At 33.5% G+C, this 20,124-nt stretch overlaps 2 protein-coding genes across 5 annotated transcripts; both read left to right on the top strand.

The window, feature by feature from the left end:
* Nucleotides 1-989: 989 nt before the first annotated feature.
* Nucleotides 990-14,747, top strand: DCL2 (dicer-like 2). Of its 4 annotated transcripts, none has more exons than XM_021426700.2 (22): nucleotides 990-1,668; nucleotides 1,819-1,996; nucleotides 2,377-2,490; nucleotides 3,544-3,678; nucleotides 4,453-4,537; nucleotides 4,628-4,692; nucleotides 6,714-6,848; nucleotides 7,818-7,946; nucleotides 8,030-8,159; nucleotides 8,250-8,349; nucleotides 8,933-9,128; nucleotides 9,210-9,370; nucleotides 9,618-9,836; nucleotides 9,980-10,206; nucleotides 10,335-10,606; nucleotides 10,728-11,143; nucleotides 11,240-11,343; nucleotides 11,628-11,824; nucleotides 12,386-12,595; nucleotides 12,783-13,193; nucleotides 13,416-13,694; nucleotides 14,260-14,747. In XM_021426700.2, the coding sequence occupies exons 1-22, from the start codon at nucleotides 1,598-1,600 to the stop codon at nucleotides 14,617-14,619; spliced, it is 4,194 nt and encodes a 1,397-aa protein (XP_021282375.1). In that variant the 5' UTR covers nucleotides 990-1,597; the 3' UTR covers nucleotides 14,620-14,747. The 4 variants fall into 4 exon arrangements, with proteins under 4 accessions (XP_021282375.1, XP_021282374.1, XP_021282376.1 ...); XM_021426699.2 differs by having other exon boundaries at nucleotides 6,714-6,854; XM_021426701.2 differs by lacking the exon at nucleotides 6,714-6,848.
* A 789-nt stretch (nucleotides 14,748-15,536) lies between these two features.
* LOC110415499 (peptide chain release factor PrfB1, chloroplastic) lies at nucleotides 15,537-20,090 on the top strand. The gene is made up of 4 exons (XM_021427170.2): nucleotides 15,537-15,876; nucleotides 16,443-16,514; nucleotides 17,713-17,933; nucleotides 18,769-20,090. Exons 1-4 carry the CDS (start codon nucleotides 15,690-15,692, stop codon nucleotides 18,994-18,996), a joined length of 708 nt encoding a protein of 235 aa, XP_021282845.1. The 5' UTR covers nucleotides 15,537-15,689; the 3' UTR covers nucleotides 18,997-20,090.
* Nucleotides 20,091-20,124: the final 34 nt, after the last annotated feature.

Below are 20,124 nucleotides of genomic sequence, written 5' to 3'. Positions count from 1 at the left end.
ATTAAAGTCAATTAAATGGTTAAGTCCGTTAAATGCAAAATTTGGTAAGTTTAGATGGATTTTTACACAAAATCAGTTAATAAAATTTTCTAACTGATTTAACCTTGCATATAGTTGGATAAAATCAATACTTAGAACTTAAAGATTCGAGTAATTAGAATATCAAATAATAAAATATTACTAAATTCAATTTAACTCATTAAAATATATCTATGTGTGTATTTTATCAATAAAATAAACCCACTAGCACAACTTTCCAATTAATTTTAATTGTAAACAAATTTCCATTGTCAATAAAAGAAAATATGATTAAACAAACCTAAATATTTCCATATTTTAAAACAAAACTCACTTATGCAAATAAGCTTTTACATTTTTTTCTTAAGTATTGCAACTTCTATTCTCTTTGTAGTTAATATGTTACATTTTATTTTACTTTAAATAATTTATATATATAAAATATAAAATTTTGCATTTTGAAATTTATATAATTCCTGTTTAAATACATGATTTTTTTATTTTATAATGCACTGGCATCTTTTGCAATTGTCTTTTATATCATAATAAATAATAATAAATAAATACTTAACTAAATAGAGATTCACCTCTTACCTACTCTTTTTCACACATCACTTGCAGCTTACCACAAAGGCACGTGCCAAATATTTATATTTAAAACATTTGTTTAAACAGAAAATAAAAAAAAATCCTCAGGGGAATATAGGATGATTTGATCATTTGGCTTTTTGTCAAAAGGATTATTATTCTCTATTTGGTAGTGCGGTCTGGAAGCTCCATAAATGGTAACTCGTGAGCTGGTTTGGTTCTTTAGTCCCAAACCAAACCCCACAAGAAGTGAAGGGAAAGAGGGTCCCACTTCGAGTCACTCCTTTTCCTGAGAATTTGACTGTCACTTTCTCTGTCTGTCTATAACTTTATCGTGGTGTTGTTTCTACAGTTATAAATACTACTATACTCTGCTGTACTGCTTTAGACTCAGAAACTTACAGACGAAGGCTACAAGAAATGTAAAGAAAAAAAAAAAATCAATCCTTCCTTAGCAAGTTCAAAATTTTGTACGACCTTTGATATTCTCCAGTCCACTTTGTATCCTTTATAAGATAGTAATTCAGGTGCTCTCTTTTCTTCTTTCTCGGAAAACCCCGAGAAAACGAGGAAAACAGAGCATCTGCCATTGATAACTTGAGTTACTCATTGCTTTTTACAACACCTTCACATGTATATCTTCAACATTGCTCCATTCCTTGTTTATGTCCTTTGTTCTTTTTGATTCGTTGCTCCCTTTTCTTGGGTTGTTCTTGGATTTCTTGATTTCTTTGTCAGTTTATTGATAGTGTTTGAAAGAGAGAGACGTAAGGTGGGTTGTTTGAAGGTTTGAATTTGTTGGAGATTGATGTTGCTAGAGAAAGATAAGAAATGGGTTTTCTTAAATTTTTCTATATCAAAGCTTTATCTATATGTTATAATTCTAAATGCACATAGCTTTGCTTTTGTGGGCATGTGTTTACGTATGGGTTAATGTGTTTGCTTTTAAAGGCAAAATAGTAAGTGTGTCAAGTTGATCAATTGGCCAGTCATGGAGCCAGTTGATATGGAGATGGACATTACACAAGAACTATCTGCTGATTCTCTCCCGTTTGCCAGAAGGTTGTTCCTCTTTGTCTTTTGTTTTTATGGTTTACTGATGATCTGGGATAAATATTCTTTCTTTATTATATGTTCTTGTTACCCTTTCTTATCTCAAGAACTGATGAAAAGAGTTTTAATGTTTTCTGCATTTAATTGTTTTTGCAACAGTTATCAGCTTGAAGCTTTGGAAAAAGCTATCAAGCAAAACACGATAACATACTTGGAAACTGGCTCCGGCAAGACACTGATTGCCATCATGCTTCTCCGCAGCTACGGACACCTTATTCGCAAGCCTTCACCTTTTTGTGCTGTCTTCTTGGTTCCCCAAGTTGTCCTGGTTAAACAAGTATGTCAAATTACACATCTTCCTGTTCATATCATAACATCACTAGAAAAATAGGAGGTGTTCAGTGTGGTTTTTGATGCTGAGACTTTTTTATTAGTATCTGTCCCATGTATATTTTTAGCACATAGGTAAATTTAGGAAAGCTCAAATTCAGAAGCACGCAAATGGTCTAGTAGAGTTTTGTGGCTGTAATGTAATTACAGAATCCTGAAACAAAATTGAATTTGAGGATTATAGAAGTAGTGGACTTGGACTTCTTTTTCATCTTTTAAGTTTTGCATAACATCTTTGAGTTATTATGTATGGACATTAAACTTTAAAATTGAAAAAAAGGAAGCTTTTGATTTGTTGTTTCTCTTATTGTTTCACGTAACAATTAGCAAGCTGATGCTGTGGAAATGCATACGGACTTGAATGTGGGTAAGTATTGGGGAGAAATGGACGTTGACTTTTGGGATGCTGCAAAATGGAAGCAAGAAATCGAGAAATATGAGGTGTGGTCTTCTATATATATCTTACAATTGATATGGTAGTGATGTAGAGCAAGTACTTTCCTTCAATCCTCCATCTGGTAGATTATGCATATGCTATGTGATGTGATCCAATATTTTGCATGAGGGTGGCTAAAGGGTAATAATAAGGGTAATCATACTATACATCTCTAATTTTATACATATAATAATAAAAAAAATTAACCACCTTGGCTCCGCCATTGACTGGCTGCTTCACTGACTTTTTAATTCAATTGGATATCCTTCTCTTTTTGTAAAGCTTGGTTTTCATTTTTCTTTTATCTACTTCTATTTTTAGTTTTCATGATTTTAAGTTTATAAACTTTTCTTTGACTAGTGGCCAACTAATTTTTCAATATCCTTAAGCATTGTGTTGATAGACCAAAACAAAAAATGTTACTAGACAGCAGTTACAACTGGTGGTGATTGACATGGAATATCCGAGTTTGTTTGTTTCTTAAACTTGAAAGATATTGATTGCTCTGTACCGGTGATACTTGTGGAATAATGAAGGTTCTGGTGTTGGATGTATCTTTCTCAAATGATCACCGATACCAAGTAAGAGCCTGCAAGACACTTTTGTGCGTATAGAAGCTACCCTCCACCATTCTGACCCCTAGTTCGTGACACTTTCTTGACTCAATTTGTTTGGTAATGCTTTTGTCAGAAATTAAATTCTGGAGGATCACTTGAACTTCAGTCTGAAAAGGAGCCACGCAAAGTGTATTTAAGCTGTTGATTTGCCATCAAGATATATGTTTTAGGAAATATTTTGTGTATTTATTTTTTTAATGATGATTAACAGCAAGGATTGTGGTTAAGAAGTAGTTTGCATGTTGCCAAATTTTGTGAACTGTTATTAACTCTATGGTAAATCCAAACTTGGAATTTGTCCTGCTAATTAATGGCATAAGCATTACATGTTGCAAAAATGGTGCTCCACTTTTGTAATTTCAAGTCCAATAACTATCATCTTTCTAATGTTTGTTAGATTTGGCACATGAGCTAGCAATAACTTTTCTTTCTTACTGACAGGTGCTTGTGATGACACCTCAAATTTTACTTAATGGATTGAGGCATAGCTTTTTCAAGATAAACATGATAAAGGTTTTGATAATTGATGAATGCCATCATGCCAGAGGAAAACACCCTTATGCTTCCATTATGACAGTGAGTTGTCTTTCTATTCATCCTTTCTTCATTATATTTTAATTTTTTCAATTCTGACCATCATCATGGTTCTTATCATATGAAAATGCCAGTCTGATTCACATTTGGTCAAAATTACACCTTGGTGATTAGATGGCAAATGAATGAAGGAGGGGTTTTAGCTTGTCTGCATACTGCCTTGTTTTACGTTTTAGCATATTGATATTATGATATTTATCGAAGTAATTTTTCAGTATGGCAAATTGTGTAAGACTTTGCACGTAACTATGAACAATTTAATTGGATACTTGGGCAGCGCACACTTACAGAACTGGCAAATTTTGTTCCCTATCTTTTATAGTAGGATTGGTTTTCCTTCTGCAAAGCTATGGCCAGGCTAGGGAGCATGTTGTTTTATTATTGCATAAGTTGCATAGTTACATAATTGAGTGTGTTATTATTGGATATATTTAAGTTATTTTAATAATCTTTTGATGGATTAGATATGAATCATTTGCTATAATGAGGGAGTAAAGAAAACATAATGGGCATTTCGTTTTGGTAATATATTATCTCATGGAGTCAATCATACTCGTATTAAAAAACATTACTACATAATCGGCTATTTGCCATAAATGTTGTTTGGCTAGGGCAATGAGAATTATGCAGCTGAAAGTCGGTATTTCTTGTCCTATTTCTATTTAATAGTCAAACATCAGGTTATTGGAGTATGTCAGATGTAAAGTGTGCTTTTGAATTTTTTGGTTATTTTTGAGGATTTGTTTGCAATTACAGGAATTCTATCATCACAAATTAGAAGCTGGTGTATCTGATCTTCCTAGGATTTTTGGGATGACTGCTTCCCCTATAAAGTCAAAAGGTCATTCAAGCTTTCAGTTTAGTTTATATTGGTTATTTGTGCTTGCATTTTTATAATATTTGAATATTTCACCTGTGTCTATTACACCAGCGGCAAGCCCAGTTGATAGCTACTGGCAGAAGATCCATGAACTGGAGACAATTATGAATTCAAAGGTTGCTTTTTCTTTTCTGTTTTAATAAGATTATTCTATTTCAGTGTTCTTATTTTACAACTTCATCATGGAATGAAGTTATAAAAGTTTACTTAAGGTCTGCTGAAATCAGGACTGTTTGTTAATGAAAATAAAAATGCCTTGAGTTGAAGCAATTTATTGAAAGAAAATTGAAATGAAAGCTGTCCAAAATGTGTAAATAAAAGCCTTGAAGGCTGATATCATTCTTAAACATTTAAGTATTCATCGAGAGTAATTAGAGTACTCTGCAGATGGTCCTGTGAAATTAGTAGGACTTTGAGAATAAGTGGAAAAAGATATGAACCATGGGTGTTTACCAGCAATCTTGAAAAAAAAGAAATGACTTTCATGCTAAACAATAGAACTATAAGCAGTCTATAAAGTGGTTTTCTTTTTTTCTTCGTTGTTCTCTTTTAAGAGACCATGATTATTTAGAGATATGGGGTGTCTATATATTGTGTTTATCATATATACCCAATGTAGTACACATGTCTGTGTGTGTGTCTTTTACTATGTGATAATGAGACAAGAGATAAAATAAGGTAATACAATGTTGGAATATTTAATGGTTGATTCAAATCAGTGTTAAAATTTTAGCTCCTTGTCTTTATTTTTTCCTTTCAATTATGGTTTTATACATGCAATAGTTTTCTCTTAGTTGTTTCTGTTCCTGGTGGCTAAAATATTTGATAGACCTTTTTCAGTCTTATTTTCAAGCAAATCCACATATACCCTCCAATCCAAACATCAATGCTTTGATTAAGTTTATCATGTTTTACCATTTCTCAGTTGTTCCACGCATTGTATTATTCCATTTCTCTTCATTGCAAACATGGTTTTTAATCTTTTATCAGAAGATGTTTAATCTTTTGCTTTAGCTAATTATGAGTGTTAATATTTACTCTCAAAGTATACTCTTCACTCTCAGTTTCACTAAATTCTGTTTTGTTTTTGCTTCAGTCTGAACGTGTAGATGGTTTATGTTCAACTAGCATGTTAAACATTCCACTAAGTTCTTACATAATTTCACTCTATTTAAGCTATGATACTCATGACTATGTTTAAGGTTCTTTTATTGGGTTAATTACACATTTGGCACTCGAAATATGTCAAAATTTAGAAATTGGTACCTGAACTAAAATATTGTGCAATGTGCTCTCAAAACTTTCAAAATGTGTGCCAAGTGAGTCCAATAGTTAACACTGTTAGTCTAATTTGCTTAGGTGGCATTTAGTCAATAAGAACATGCCACGTGTTTGCCACGCATGAAATGTAGAGTACTAAAGATTATTTTTATTTTCAACATATATGACATATGGCAACTCTTTGTACATTTTAGCAAAGTTTGGTTAATGAATTTGTAAATTTAACTCTTCTTTTATTGTACACAATGTCCCTTGTAGTTACTACCCTTTCTATGTTGCCACTTGACACACATTCTAACCTAATTAGTGCAAGTGGTTGAAATTAGAGTTTGTTTTTATCCACCTAAATAGTGTTTCTTCTTTCATTAGATTTGGCTGGATAGTTTATGGTTTCTGCTGTATTATCTGTTGTTTGTCAGTTCTAACTTCTAAGGAAATATAAATTAAACAGCTTTATTTTGTTTTCAACTTTGGTTATTTGGAATGTTTAGACGGTTATTCTTCTCATCTATAGGACTTACACATATCAAGGCTCGACCCTTTTTTTTTGACCTTCATGTAAATGGGATAGTCCTCTGGGCAATCCATTTTTTCCGGTAAATATTTTTCTCGTCTTAAATGTAAAATTTAAAATAAACTATCCAATCCTAATAAGGGTTGCTTCATGTATTTCTTGCTCCTTGTACATTTTTGTGTTATATGCTTTTTAGCACGTGAGTTTTTGATTCATAGATTTTTATTATATATCTTTGCATTGCTTGCCTCCCCTTATGGTTTTGTTTGTTTGGGACATAATTGTACCGTTATAGGAAGATTACCATTTTAGTACTTACATAGTATGTTTTCCCCTTTGAAGGTGTATACGTGCATAAGTGAATCTGTGCTTGCTCAGTTTGTACCATTTTCAACTCCAAAGTTCAGGTTTTACCAACATATGGAAATACAATATGTTTTATATGCACGCTTGGTAGAAGAATTGAATGTTTTAAAGGTAAAGGTGTGTATAATCTTTGATGAAACTTTTTCTGTTGCCAGTTTAATTTTAGAAATTTCTTGTGTCTTAATAAGGTTTATATGATTGATGACTTTTCAATTGTTACTAAATTTTTGGAATTTTTAATGTGATTGGTGAATCTATAGTTTATGCAACTTGAACTGAGCATCAATACCTCTTTGCTTGATTATAGTGTCAACAGATCTAATGACATAGGATAGATTTTGGTAAATCTTCCAAAGCGGCTTCTTTGGTAGCTTAGCCTAGAAAAATTGGGGATTTTGCATCTAGAAAATACTAGGAAAGGGAATTGTTTCTTTGTTGTTTCTTTTGAACCTGATCATTTGGGAGTTGAGAATGTTGGGACTTGGGAGGCTGGATGGGTGAAGACTGGTTGCTGGAGTTGATTGGCAGCACTGAATGTTAAAGATTTCTGTGTATTATGTGAAGGGAAAGGTGAGTGGAAGGCTGTGACACTATGATTGTGGTTTGGCAGGTTAGGCTTTCGTGATTAAGGAAAACAACACATCCGATTATGTTCATACTGAAAAGGGAGTAAAAAAGAGAGCAATTAGTCCACTGACTGCAATACGTCATGGATATAACACATTTCTCAAAAATATGATACTTCTGTGATATGCCATTGAACAAGATGTTTTATGTATATTTATTTATGTATGTGGCCTTTTGTCATTGGAGATGCATTAGAACTTATGATGGTTCCATCTAGCAAGTTTTAGGACTCCTAACTAATCACCACATACTTAAGCTCCGCGAAATAAACTGTCTTAGGATGCAAAGGGGAGGAATAAAGTTGTTTTCTCATGGAGTTACCATCTATACTTGTGGGTGTTTTACGAAGTTTGAAGGCCTGAATGTGATTCTCTTGTCCCTGGTGCTTATATTTCAATATACTAGGCTGCTTTGTTCTATTAGGATGCTGACAGTAGACGCACTGCTTTTCAGCATGAATGTTCGTTGGACATTTTGGATCTTGAAGCTTCTGCGGCAGAATCTACTAGAAAGAAAATGTCAAAGATACATGCAGCTTTAGTGCATTGTTTAGATGAGCTTGGTGTCTGGTTGGCTTTAAAGGTACCTCTCTAGAATGTTATGCTCACTTAAATTATTGCTGACAAAGTGCCATAAATATCACTGAGTCTGTGTATTTGTAATAGGCTGCAGAGTACTTGTCATGTTATGAAAGTGACTTTCTTCTGTGGGGGAAACTGGGTGTGGTTGGCGAGAAAATTGTTAAGAACTACAGTTTGGTTGCTTGTCAGTTATTTGAAACTCGCATACCATCTGGTACTTCTTTTTCCTCTTATTGTAAATTGATGAGCAGTTGGTTAATCATTTTTCTTAAATATTGTCTTTGTTTTTGATTTCACCATATAGGTCCAGATTGGACCATTGCTAATAATGTTAAAGCCAGTGTGGACGCTGGGCTTCTTACCACAAAAGTTTTCTGCTTCATTGAATCTCTTTTTGAATACAGGTAGCATGATTGTCGATTGGAAAAATATGTTTAATGCAGTTTGATTTGTTGTAATGTTGTATTCTTGTTCTATCGGTTAATTATGTGCTAAGATAGTATTATTAACCTTTAAAATTTTTGCATTCTGCTCTCCAATTACTTAAAGTATATTTTAGGAAGAAACAATGATACCTTAAATGCAGCAAAGATTTTAAAGAATGCTTTCTTATGTGTGTTTTACTGTGGTGCCTACTTTAGCCTAAACAATGCTTGAAAGGACTGTACTTTATCTTGGATGATATTTTAGACCATAGAGAGTTGGAGAGAACATAAGAATTGTAAGAAATGGCAACTGAAAATGTATTTAACTTAGATTTTATTTATTTTAAAACATAAGTAACTTAGTGTAATGAGTTCATCAAATGTGATTATAGATTTTGTACAGAAGGATTTTTAAGAATTGAATATGATGAAATTGATCATCAAAATTTGTTTCTTTCAAAGGCTTCTATAAGATTTCTATCCCCTTATCTCCAGCTCCCTTTTTTTTTCTTTGTTGTACATTATATCTTCTTGTTAAGTTCTCTTGTGTGCCACATCTCAGGGAGTTGAAGGACATAAGGTGTATAATTTTTGTGGAAAGGGTTATTACAGCTATTGTGCTTCAATCACTATTGAGTGAACTGCTTCCAAAGCACAATAGCTGGAAGACTGAATACATTGCGGGAAATAGCTCTGGATTGCACAGTCAGACGAGGAAGAAACAAAATGAAATTGTGGAAGAATTCCGCAAAGGCATGGTATGTTATTATGTCATGTATGGTTGAAAATAATGTATTTATTGCCAGCTGCATCTCAATGATGGAATCCCTTTTTTGCAGGTGAACATAATTGTTGCGACTTCAATTCTTGAGGAAGGATTAGATGTTCAATCATGTAACTTGGTTATTAGATTTGATCCTTCAGCAACAGTTTGTAGTTTCATACAGTCTCGAGGACGTGCTAGAATGCAGAATTCAGATTATTTATTGTTGGTGAAGAGGTAATATCATTCCTTCCCTAAATATTATTTCTCAAGATTTGAAAATCTTTATTACTAGTGCTACCAATGAATAACTTATTTCCCTTTTTTTAGCTAGATATCATTAAAATACCTTAAAATTATTACATTATCACTGTTGCTAAAAGTTTGGAAATCTTATTAGTTTCTTCATTTTCATAATTATTGTGAGAAATCATATTGTGGATCTTCTTATGTCCTTAATTATGGTTTTGATTGATAATTGTAGTGGAGATTTTTTTACACATTCTCGACTGAAGAACTATCTTGCAAGTGGAGATATAATGAGAAAGGAATCTTTATGCCATGCATCCCATGCATGTTCTCCTCTTAGAAATCACTTATATGAGGAAGAGGTCTATCGCGTTGCAAGCACTGGGGCATGTGTGACTCTTAGTTCTAGTGTTGGTTTGATACACTTCTATTGCTCTCGTCTTACGGCAGATGGGTTCGTGATTATTAGTTGTTAGTTATTGTATATTCTAGTAATATCTTTTTTTTTCTTTTGATTCAGTTAAGTTGTTATTTTCATTATGTTCCATGGCTTAATGTGTTTGCTTCCTTTTGCTTGTGTTTGTTTGTTTTCTCTAGGTACTTTAAACCAACTCCAAGGTGTGTCATAGACAAGGAAAAGGGGGTTTGCACCCTCTATCTGCCCAAGAGTTGTCCTATACAGACTGTTTGTGTCCAGGGAAATATTAAAACCCTAAAGCAAGAGGCATGCTTTGAAGCATGCAAGCAACTCCATGAAATTGGTGCTTTAACAGATAACCTTGTTCCTGATATTGTTGTGGAAGAGGCTGATGCCGGAGAAATTGGTAATAATTATGCATTGCCTTCATATTTTCTAATCTTCAGCGACTCATGTATATAATTTCAATATATTTTAAGATGTTAAAACAAGTATCTGACTTTTGTTTATCTTATGTAATTATGTGATCTGTAGGGAGGGAACCTTATAGTGATGATCAACCAATTTTCTTTCCACCTGAACTGGTGAATCAGTGTTCACACAAGTCCATGAAAAAGTACTACTGCTACTTAATTGAGTTGAAGCAGAACTTTGATTATGAGTTTCCTGTTCATAACATCATGCTTCTTGTGAGGAGTCAGCTTGAAATCGACAACAAAAGCATGGGTTTTGAATTAGAAGTTGATAGGGGTTTTTTGACAGTTAACTTGAAATATGTTGGACTGATACGTCTTGATCCTAGCCAGGTACTATATCTGATTTGAATGTTTTAATTTTATTACTGTTGTCAGGTGGTAATAATAGAAAATACAGTAATGCGTTCATATTTAACATTTTTCCCCTCTTTGCACCATATCATCTTGGCAGGTTATCTTGAGTACAAGGTTTCAGATTGCTGTTTTCAGAGTTCTTATAAATCATAAAGTGGAAAAATTAACAGAGGTGTTAGGCGACCCTAGGTCAGGGAATAATTCTGATGTTGATTATCTCCTCCTCCCATCGACTTACTTGGGCCAGAAACCTGTGATTGATTGGCCATCAGTATGTTCCGTCTTATTTTCTTATGAAAATGTTTGGAAGGATCATGTGAGCTGTAATGCTGGTATGATACAGACCAAAAGTGGTCTTCTATGTGCTTGCATGATTGAAAATTCGTTGGTCTGTACTCCTCACAATAGTCATGCCTATATTGTCAAAGGTTTTTTAAAAAATTTAACTGCAAATTCACTTTTGAAGCTGAGGGATGGAAGTGTAATGACCTACATGGAGTATTATGAACTTCGGTGAGCATGTTTTGTAGTATTTTTTTTAAGAATTAATGTGGAATATGTTATACTTATGTTCCTTGTGAGTAAGTCGATTCTCTCATGACATTGCAGGCATGGTATCCAATTATGTTTTAGTCAAGTATCTTTTCTTGATGCGCGACATGTTTTCCCTGTGCACAATTACCTTCACAGGTGCAAAAGACAGAAAGAGAAAGGTATGTTGTCTTCTAGATATTAGCAAGATAGCTGTAGATTATTTTTGAATCTTGACACTGTAAAGCAATTGAATTCGACTGTTAGGAATAAGTTTTATGTTGGAGGTTTTGCTGGAAAGAAAGGTGAGATGGTTGTACAAAATGTACGGTACATAATTGGTTTAGTCTTTTGACATGTTCAATTGGTAAAAAAGAGTGCACTTTTCATCTAATTTCTTTTTATCATTTACCTCATAATGGTTCGGGTTATTTTAATTTTATTTTTTGTTTTATTTGTGTTGCAGAATCAAGTAATGCATTTGTAGAATTGCCTCCTGAGCTTTGTAATGTCATTATGTCTCCCATATCAATTAGCACGTTTTATTCATTCACATTTATTCCATCAATCATGTATCGACTTGAGTCGTTGCTTCTTGCTACCAACTTGAAAAAGATGCAACAGGATCATTGTGTGCAAAATGTTGCCATTCCAACTATGAAGGTGCGCTAGTTTGCTTCTGAATTCTTTTTATTACTATCATATGTTTTGTACTTTACACAATTTATTGAGAACATCTTAAAATTATATAGTGATGTATCAATCAGTAGGTAGTTTCTTCATTAAAAAACAAATACAAAATATCTGGATTCTCAGACACGACTGAGGATTGATATCTTATTTTTATATTTAATTTTCTGCTTATTTCAGTAGTTCAGGACAGATAATTTGTCATCGTCCATTTCTATGCGACTATGAATAATCTGAAATTCAGCATCTAAATTTGAGTTAATTAGTCAATATATATGGAATTACCTCCACAAATAGAACAGTATACTTAGTATGTATAGAAGATTTTAAGTCTAAATGAAGCAGTCTTTGTTCTTTCACAAGCAAAAGAAGAAAGACTTACACATGGTTGAACCATTATTATAAGAAATTTTTTATGTTACTTGGAAGTAATTTCCTATGATGGAATTTTGATCCTTGTGATATGCCAGCTTAAGTGCAGCTTTCTATATGTTGTCTAACTCTTTGCTTCACCTTGGCAACTATGCTTGGTAGGTTTTGGAGGCAATTACCACCAAAAAGTGTCAAGAAAATTTTCATTTGGAATCACTAGAGACTCTTGGCGACTCTTTCCTCAAGTATGCTGTGTGCCAACAGCTATTTAAAACACATCAAAATCAACATGAAGGCCTTCTTAGTATTAGGAAGGAAAAAATTATTTCAAATACAGCTCTTTGTATGCTAGGATGTGACAAGAAACTTCCGGTAAAATTTCTTTTTGCTATTCATTTAAGCTGGCATCTATTTTAGAGTTCTGCAGTGCCATCAGATTTTGAGTTTTAATTAGAATGTTACAGTCAATACATTTTGTTTCTTGGTTACTATTATTTTTAAGTGGCTAGCGAATCTCTTCAAATCTATGATATGCTTTTCAAAATTCCTCAAACTGCAGGGATTTATCCGTAATGAGCCTTTTGATGTCAAAAGTTGGATAATTCCTGGTTATAATTCTGGAAGTTATGCATTAAATGAAGAGACACTGTGTAATACAAGGAAAATATATGTTAGTGGAAGAAGAAAGTTAAAGAATAAGAAGGTTGCTGATGTTGTTGAGGCACTGATTGGTGCATATCTTAGTGTTGGAGGTGAAGCAGCTGGAGTATTATTTTTGAATTGGATTGGTATAAATGTTGACTTTACAAATATACCATATCAAAGGCAATTCAAAGTGCATGCGGAGAAGCTTGTTAATGTCCGGGTTTTAGAGTCCTTACTCAACTACTCATTCCAAGACCCTTCTCTGTTGGTGGAAGCACTAACACATGGTTCTTACATGCTTGCTGAAATTCCAGAATGTTATCAGGTTAGTCTGGAGATAATTCTACTAAACTACTGTGCTTTTGATAATTCTGCTAAGCTACTGTGCTTTTGAAATTCTGTTAAACCACTGTGCTTTTATTATACGAATGACATATGAATGGTATGATGTTTCACTATTCTGTATCTTAATGATTTATGGTTCTACATAGCAAGTTCTGTTCTCTGTTGGGTTTAACTTAACTATAATTTTTTTTTTTCTGTGCAGCGGATGGAATTTCTAGGGGACTCTGTTTTGGATTATCTTATTACTCTGCATCTTTACAGCCAATATCCCGGGATGTCACCAGAATTGTTAACTGATCTGCGTTCAGCTTCTGTGAACAATGATTGTTATGCACTCTCAGCTGTGAAGGCTGGATTGCATAAGTACATTCTCCACGCTTCACACAAGCTTCACAAGGAAATAGCAGAAACTGTTGAAAGTTCTAAGGAATTATCAATGAAATATACTTTCGGGTGGGAATGTGAGAAGTCTTTCCCCAAGGTCTGTTATTCGATGTTTACCACTCTTGACTTATGTATTTACATAGCAATGCTGATTGTCTGTTTTGTGGTATCTTTTTTATGCACTGTAACAATGAGTTTAATTCTACATAGAGGAGTATTATCAATTATAATAGCAACCTGTTTATGCTACAACTTCAGATGAAAATTTTTGCTAATAACAATAATTGCGCTTGGAAAGCAAGGTAAAAGTTGATTTAGTTAACATGAGTTGGAACATATGGTACAAGTTTTGCAGGAGAGCTACAGGGTTGATCTTGGATTGGCTTTTGAGATTTTTGTTCTTTGTGGGAATCTTACTATAATACAATTTTGCTAGAGAATTACAATAAGCTTTCTAGAAAGAATACCTGATAATGTATTTACTTCTAAGAGTTAACCTATGTATATTTTCATCTTTGTTGGCTGAAGAACACAGGATTATGGGTTCTTAAAAGCGTTGTTTTGTCATTATTGCAGACTTTGTACATAAAATCACATGCTGTAAATTATTTCAAAAATGTTTCTGGCATTTATCTAAATATTTTTCATTATTTTCTTATCAGGTACTTGCTGATATAATAGAGTCACTTGCTGGGGCTATATTTGTTGATTCTGGGTACAACAAGCACACAGTATTCCAGAGTATAAGGCCACTATTGGAGCCCCTGATTACTCCCGAAACTATAAGGGTTCACCCTGTGAAAGAGTTAAATGAATTGTGTCAGAAGGAGCATTTTGAACAAAGACCAGCCACTGTCTCACACGACAATGGTATGCCTTCCATTACAATAGAGGTTGAAGCAAACGGCATGGTATTCAAGCACACATCATCAGCTTCTAATAAGAAGATGGCCAAAAAACTGGCTTGCAAAGAAGTTTTGAAGTCCCTAAAGGCAAGCCTTGGTGGGCCCAAATTTGGGTAGATTTTGTCTGCCAAGAAGACTTGATTGAGTTTATGTTCATTGATATATGTACCTCTATGACTATTGCTTAAATGAAATTCGGACCTAATTCTTTGACTCATTGGTAAGTACTCTAAGAATTAGGTTCGAATTTCTCTTTTCCAAAAACCGTATATAAATAATCAAACTTTTAATTGGTCTTTTTATTTGGATTAATTTTTTTATGATATTAATAGGCATATGAAATCCTTTATTAATGTGTCATTTTTTAAATAAGTATTTTTTAATCTCACATCATGTATTCTTCCTCATTACTTAGGCAAAATAATTTGATATTTTGGTTTAACAATTTGAAGAGATTCAAACCCACTTTTAACATTAATCATAGACAAATCTAGTGTTTGTTAAATATTTTTTATCTCAATATTCAATTTATTATTTTGTTTAAATAAAAATGTAAAATTTCGAATGCGATCTGTCTAAGAAAAATCAATGATAAAAATTAGCAAATATGAAATTTGAAATTAATAGTTTCGAAGTAAAGATAATCTATAATAAAATATAAATTTAAATTCTTTAATTTTAGTAAATGATAATTTACTAACTCATGAATATTCTTTTAAAAATGGATAAATTATACAGGTTGCAGTCCAATTTGGATAAAATAATAAATAGTAATTTACTAACTTTTATGAATTAATTATTTTAAATAAATAAAATTATAAAATTGTATTTTAGTACAAATAAAATAATAAATTGAATTGTAAAATAATAAATAATAAAAAATTTTAGAATTAACCTCTGGAGTGACATGGCATGACAATGGCAATGTTGGATTGACATGGCATTGAGGTGGCTGTTGACATGGAAAGTGCTGACAACATTTGACACTGGGTGGCGGGTAATCTTGTCAGACTACTTTGCCCTGTTCTTCTCTCTCTCTCTCTTTCTCTATCCATTTCCAATTCCATGACTTTTGTTTTGTGGGTCAGAATAAAAAGTAGAAATACTGAGATTGAGATTCCAAAACAAACTAAGAAACTGAAGCTATTTTGTTTGTGTGGTAATCCCCAATTTCCTCCACAGCCGAAATGAAAGCCGTTTTAAAGCCTCTGATAAGCTTAACCACCATAGTTAAACCACCCAGACCATCCTCTTTTTCTTCTTACGCTAGCATTAACAAAGTTCCAGTTTTGTTCTCACTTGCTCCTCTTCTCACTACCACTTCTTTTTCTTTCTCTGCAATTCTCTCTGCCCCTTCCCGTTTCACTTCTTCTGGTAAGTCAATTCCAACACCTTTTTCTTTTTTCTTCTCGTTTGGCTGTAAAATGTTGAGGTTTCAATACGTTTCTTCAAGTTCTGCTTAGGAAAATTTGTGGGTTTATTTCATTCATATTGTCTGCTAATGGTTCCTTACAATTCTTCTAGTAAGTTAATTCTAACTGCTTTTTTTTTTCTTTTCTATAACGGGTTTTTCTCCTTAGGCCTTAAACATTGAGTTTCCTATATGTTTCTTGGAATTTCTGCTGAGAAAATCTTGTGGGTTTCATGTCATCCATGCTGTATGTTTGGAGTCTTTAAAATTCTTTTGAAACGTTATTGTTTTTTCTTTTTTTTCTTGTTTTGGCCCTTTTGAAATTTACTATGGTTGAGTTTGTATCTTAAACTTTTTATAAAGGATACCCTCTAAAGTTGTAACTTTCTCCGATGAAAACAAAGTATATTTAATTGAGGATGCTGCCTTGTTAATCTTACTTTTTATGTTAAAGCATTTCTACGGTGTGACTTTGATATTTAGCTTACATGTTTTCTTTTTAACTTCTTTTTCTTCTGAATTGACTCAGTTATATATGCGACCCCGGAGAGCCAATTGACTGAGGGAGTAGACACCAATACAAGAGAATGGGTAATGCAAGGTATGCTTAACTCACTAATTTCCAGTTCATATATTTAAGCTAAAATAATTGGTGTCTGTAAAATGGTGTATGATATTGGCATCATTACAGCTCATGTGTCAGAAAACAGTAATTATCATTTTTTACTTAAATTGGACCGGTTCTGTTACTGAATTTGGAATGTGAATCAGTTTGAGTATGCTCATTTATTATTTTATTTTGTGAATTGAACATATACTGGGTGTGAAGCTGTGGGAATGCTTCCTTGGTTTTATGGTCATTATCACTGCTTTGAAGTAGTAGGTTTTAATGCAAATAAAGTTCTTGATTTTGTAGGTGAGGTTCAAGAGAGCCATTCTGATGGCCAATGGTAATATCATCATTTTGCAAATGCTAAAGGCTCTAGGCCTCCTTCTTATATCGTGATGTTGGAATTTGTGCCTTAACGAAATCCATTAGGAGACAGAATAAGCTAATCAGCTAAAGCTTTAGAGTATGCTATTTCAAACTGACTCTAAGAGCTGATTAGCCCAGGAATCTCAAACTAAAAAATTTGTCAGTTCCAATTTAAATATTTAGATTCACCTATTACATAATCTTTGGCTTTTTCTGTTAAACTTTGATTTCTTAACCCTTTCCCTTCATCAAAATTGGGTGAAACTATCTAAATAGCTCAGGTAAGTTTTGCTGGCTTAGGATTAATCTGCAACATTTATCCTTTTAGGGCTACAATTGCATGCTGTCTTGTACATTTTAGCTTTCAACTTGCTATTTCTGCGCCACTTTCTTTTCAGCGACAATCCTGATCCAGTATTTTCGAGATGATGGATGCCTTTCATGATTTTGTTTGAGTGTTCGTTGCAAATACTCATAATTTAGTTTGAATACTTGGGTTTTTGTAGCCCAAACAATATTTTTATTTAAAGCACCGTATCTCAATTGTTTAGTTTTTAACAAATAAAGACATTGTTGTAGTTAGATTGTTGAACAACTAAGGATGAATTGTTTGAGAGTTTGGAAGACTAAACCTTAAAGAATAAGTCAAATTAAAGAAAAAAATTTACTTGTCTACCAGAGAAAAATAAATTTCTGATACAACTGAGTGGGTTGATTAGCCTTTTACATCTCCAACCAGAACCTCCTGCTTATGCCCCTTGATGCGATACAAGTGGGATTCACAGATTGCTGAGTGCTCTAAGCTCTTGGTGTTTTCTGACAGATTTTTATGCTCTAAGGAAGGATGTTGAAACTGCCTCAGAGCGTGTTGAGGAGATTATAGCATCGACTGGTCTGCAGCTACTAGAAAAGGAACTTGCAGATTTAGAATCAAAAGCAGCTGATAGCTCCTTTTGGGATGATCGTGCCAAAGCTCAAGAAACTCTTTTGGCACTGACTGATGTCAAAGATAAGATAAATTTGCTCAATGAGTTTAAAACCAAGGTATTGAATTTCTTGTTAAGAAAAATACAGTAATTTGTGCCATTCTCTTTCAGTACTATTAGCATGTGCTTCAAGCATAGTTTATCACAATGGACTTGACTTGACTTGTTTGGTTTATGCTTCTAAAGCACTCTGCTTTTAGTTTTTTGTTCAGGTTAACTCTGCTTGTCAATGCTTGAACCTTTCTCCAAGTTGTTAGGTTTTTCTATGAAAGGAGTCAAAATAATAATACTTTCCCTTTCAAAAAAAAAAAAAAAAAAAACTTTGCTTTTGAGGAGTCTCATCAACGAGCTGGTGAAGAATACCATCTACTGAGTTCCCTTATTTATTTTTTTTCTGAAAGATCTGAATTCCCTTATTATAGGTCTCCCAACTGTCCTATATTTGTTGCTTTGGGTCATATGTTTATCTAATATGATATCTCTTCATAAGGAAGACTATTAAATTAGGGTTGATGAAATTGAAAATGCCCAGGCATGAAATCCGGATAAGAGAATTTAACATGCTTTCATAGTGAATTATGCGTGTGAGATTATGCAATTGAGCATGGAGATATTGGTGTAGGATAGTTTATTGAGTTCAGTGGCTGTAAGAGATTTAATTCAGCAGTGGCCTTTTTTACAAGAAGATGCAAGAGTTGTGTTTGGTCATTCAGAGTGATATTAGGATCCTTTTGATGGGATGACTTGTATAGATCCATGATTGTTGAAAATTATACTTTACTTTTGAACTAAGAAACTGATTTTGATGGAAAATGTGCTATACTCTTGGAAAATACTACTTCCTTAGCATGCCTTCTTAATATAGTGAGCTGTATGTCATTTGCTGGATGCAGGTTGAAGATGCAGAAACTATAGTTAAGCTAACGGAGGAGATGGACTCCATAGATGCTGCACTTCTGGAAGAGGCCGTCAGTGTCATCAAAGAACTCAATAAGGCATTGGACCGATTTGAGTTGACTCAACTTCTTTCTGGTCCCTATGATAAGGAAGGGGCAGTCATCTCTATAACTGCTGGTGCTGGAGGCACTGATGCACAGGTAATAGTGTTTTTATGTGGGTAAGGCAACATGAATGATTTGTGTTTCTTTCTCATCAGATAAAAGAACGATGTTATAGCTGCAATGTTAGATAGGGTAGTGTAGGATTAGTAAATGGGGGCTGGGCATTCTTTGATGTCATGCAAAATTTTTGTGAGCATCCCAATGTAAAATAAAGAGTTAATTACACACATTTAGTACCAGAAATTTGACAAAATGTACAAATTGGTACTTGAAGAAAACAGTGTACAATTTGCATCCTGAATTTTTAAATCCTGTACCATTTTAACCTAAACTGTAACATCATTAACCCAGTCACCATGTGGTGTCTAACCAATATTATCACGTCATGTGTACATCACATGGAACCATCAACATCCTTTTCAATTCCAATTAAACAATAAAATGTTTTTTTTTTTTTTGCATGAACGGTAAATATTCCTTCCAAGCCCAACCAATTGTTGAGTGCAACGTGGCTTCCGTTTGGATTTTTCACAAAATATTTAGCATTTTTTGGTTAACATGTGGTGTATGCTTGACGTCATTATATTGGTCATAAGCCACGTAGGTGGGGGTTGATTGTCTTAGTGTTTGGGTTACGTGGTACATTTTTTGAAAGTTTGCACTTAAGGTACCAATATTTACATTTCGCTATATTTTGGGTACTAGATGTATAATTATCTCTAAAATAAATGGGCAAATAGTTGGTGAGGCCTGGCTTAAATATAAGGGCAGAATAAATCTGAAACAAACTAACGCGAGATAGCACCACTTAACACTTTTAGAACAAGGAAAACAAACAAATAGGAAAAAGTGGGACAACAAACATGAATAAACAACAAGGGAACAAAAAGCATTGCCTCTAAGACCATGTTGGGCATCCATCTTAAAACCAATTTGCAATAGATAAATCAGCCTATCTTGAATGAAGGTGCAAGAAACTAAACCTAAACTGATGTGGGATGCTAAAATATACTTAGCAGATTAGCTGAAGTAAAGGTGTATGAAGTAGACTTTAATCATAGGGCTTACAGTTGCTCTAGAAGAGGGCAAATGTTGAACTTCTCTGGGATGAGAAATTCATATAGTATTCTAAAGATTTTTCAGATATAAGGGTTTTGTCTAGTTCTTCTACATCTGAGGTCCAAACCG

Source organism: Theobroma umbraticum, unplaced genomic scaffold, assembly GCF_002168275.2.
Source record: "Theobroma umbraticum cultivar Fairchild unplaced genomic scaffold, ASM216827v3 scaffold_147.0, whole genome shotgun sequence".
Taxonomy (NCBI): Eukaryota; Viridiplantae; Streptophyta; class Magnoliopsida; order Malvales; family Malvaceae; genus Theobroma; species Theobroma umbraticum.
Note: the sequence above shows the minus strand (reverse complement) of the source record. Positions and strands in the feature narration are given on the sequence as shown.

Bases quoted from the DNA above. Each gene is read 5' to 3' on its own strand.
- LOC110415499 (XM_021427170.2), top strand. From the start codon at position 15,690: ATGAAAGCCGTTTTAAAGCCTCTGATAAGCTTAACCACCATAGTTAAA. The intron at 16,515-17,712 runs GTATGCTTAACT...GTTTTCTGACAG, and splicing joins AAGAGAATGGGTAATGCAAG to ATTTTTATGCTCTAAGGAAG. The intron at 17,934-18,768 runs GTATTGAATTTC...TGCTGGATGCAG, and splicing joins TCAATGAGTTTAAAACCAAG to GTTGAAGATGCAGAAACTAT.
- DCL2 (XM_021426699.2), top strand. From the start codon at position 1,598: ATGGAGCCAGTTGATATGGAGATGGACATTACACAAGAACTATCTGCT. The intron at 3,679-4,452 runs GTGAGTTGTCTT...TTGCAATTACAG, and splicing joins CTTATGCTTCCATTATGACA to GAATTCTATCATCACAAATT. The intron at 11,144-11,239 runs GTGAGCATGTTT...ATGACATTGCAG, and splicing joins ATGGAGTATTATGAACTTCG to GCATGGTATCCAATTATGTT.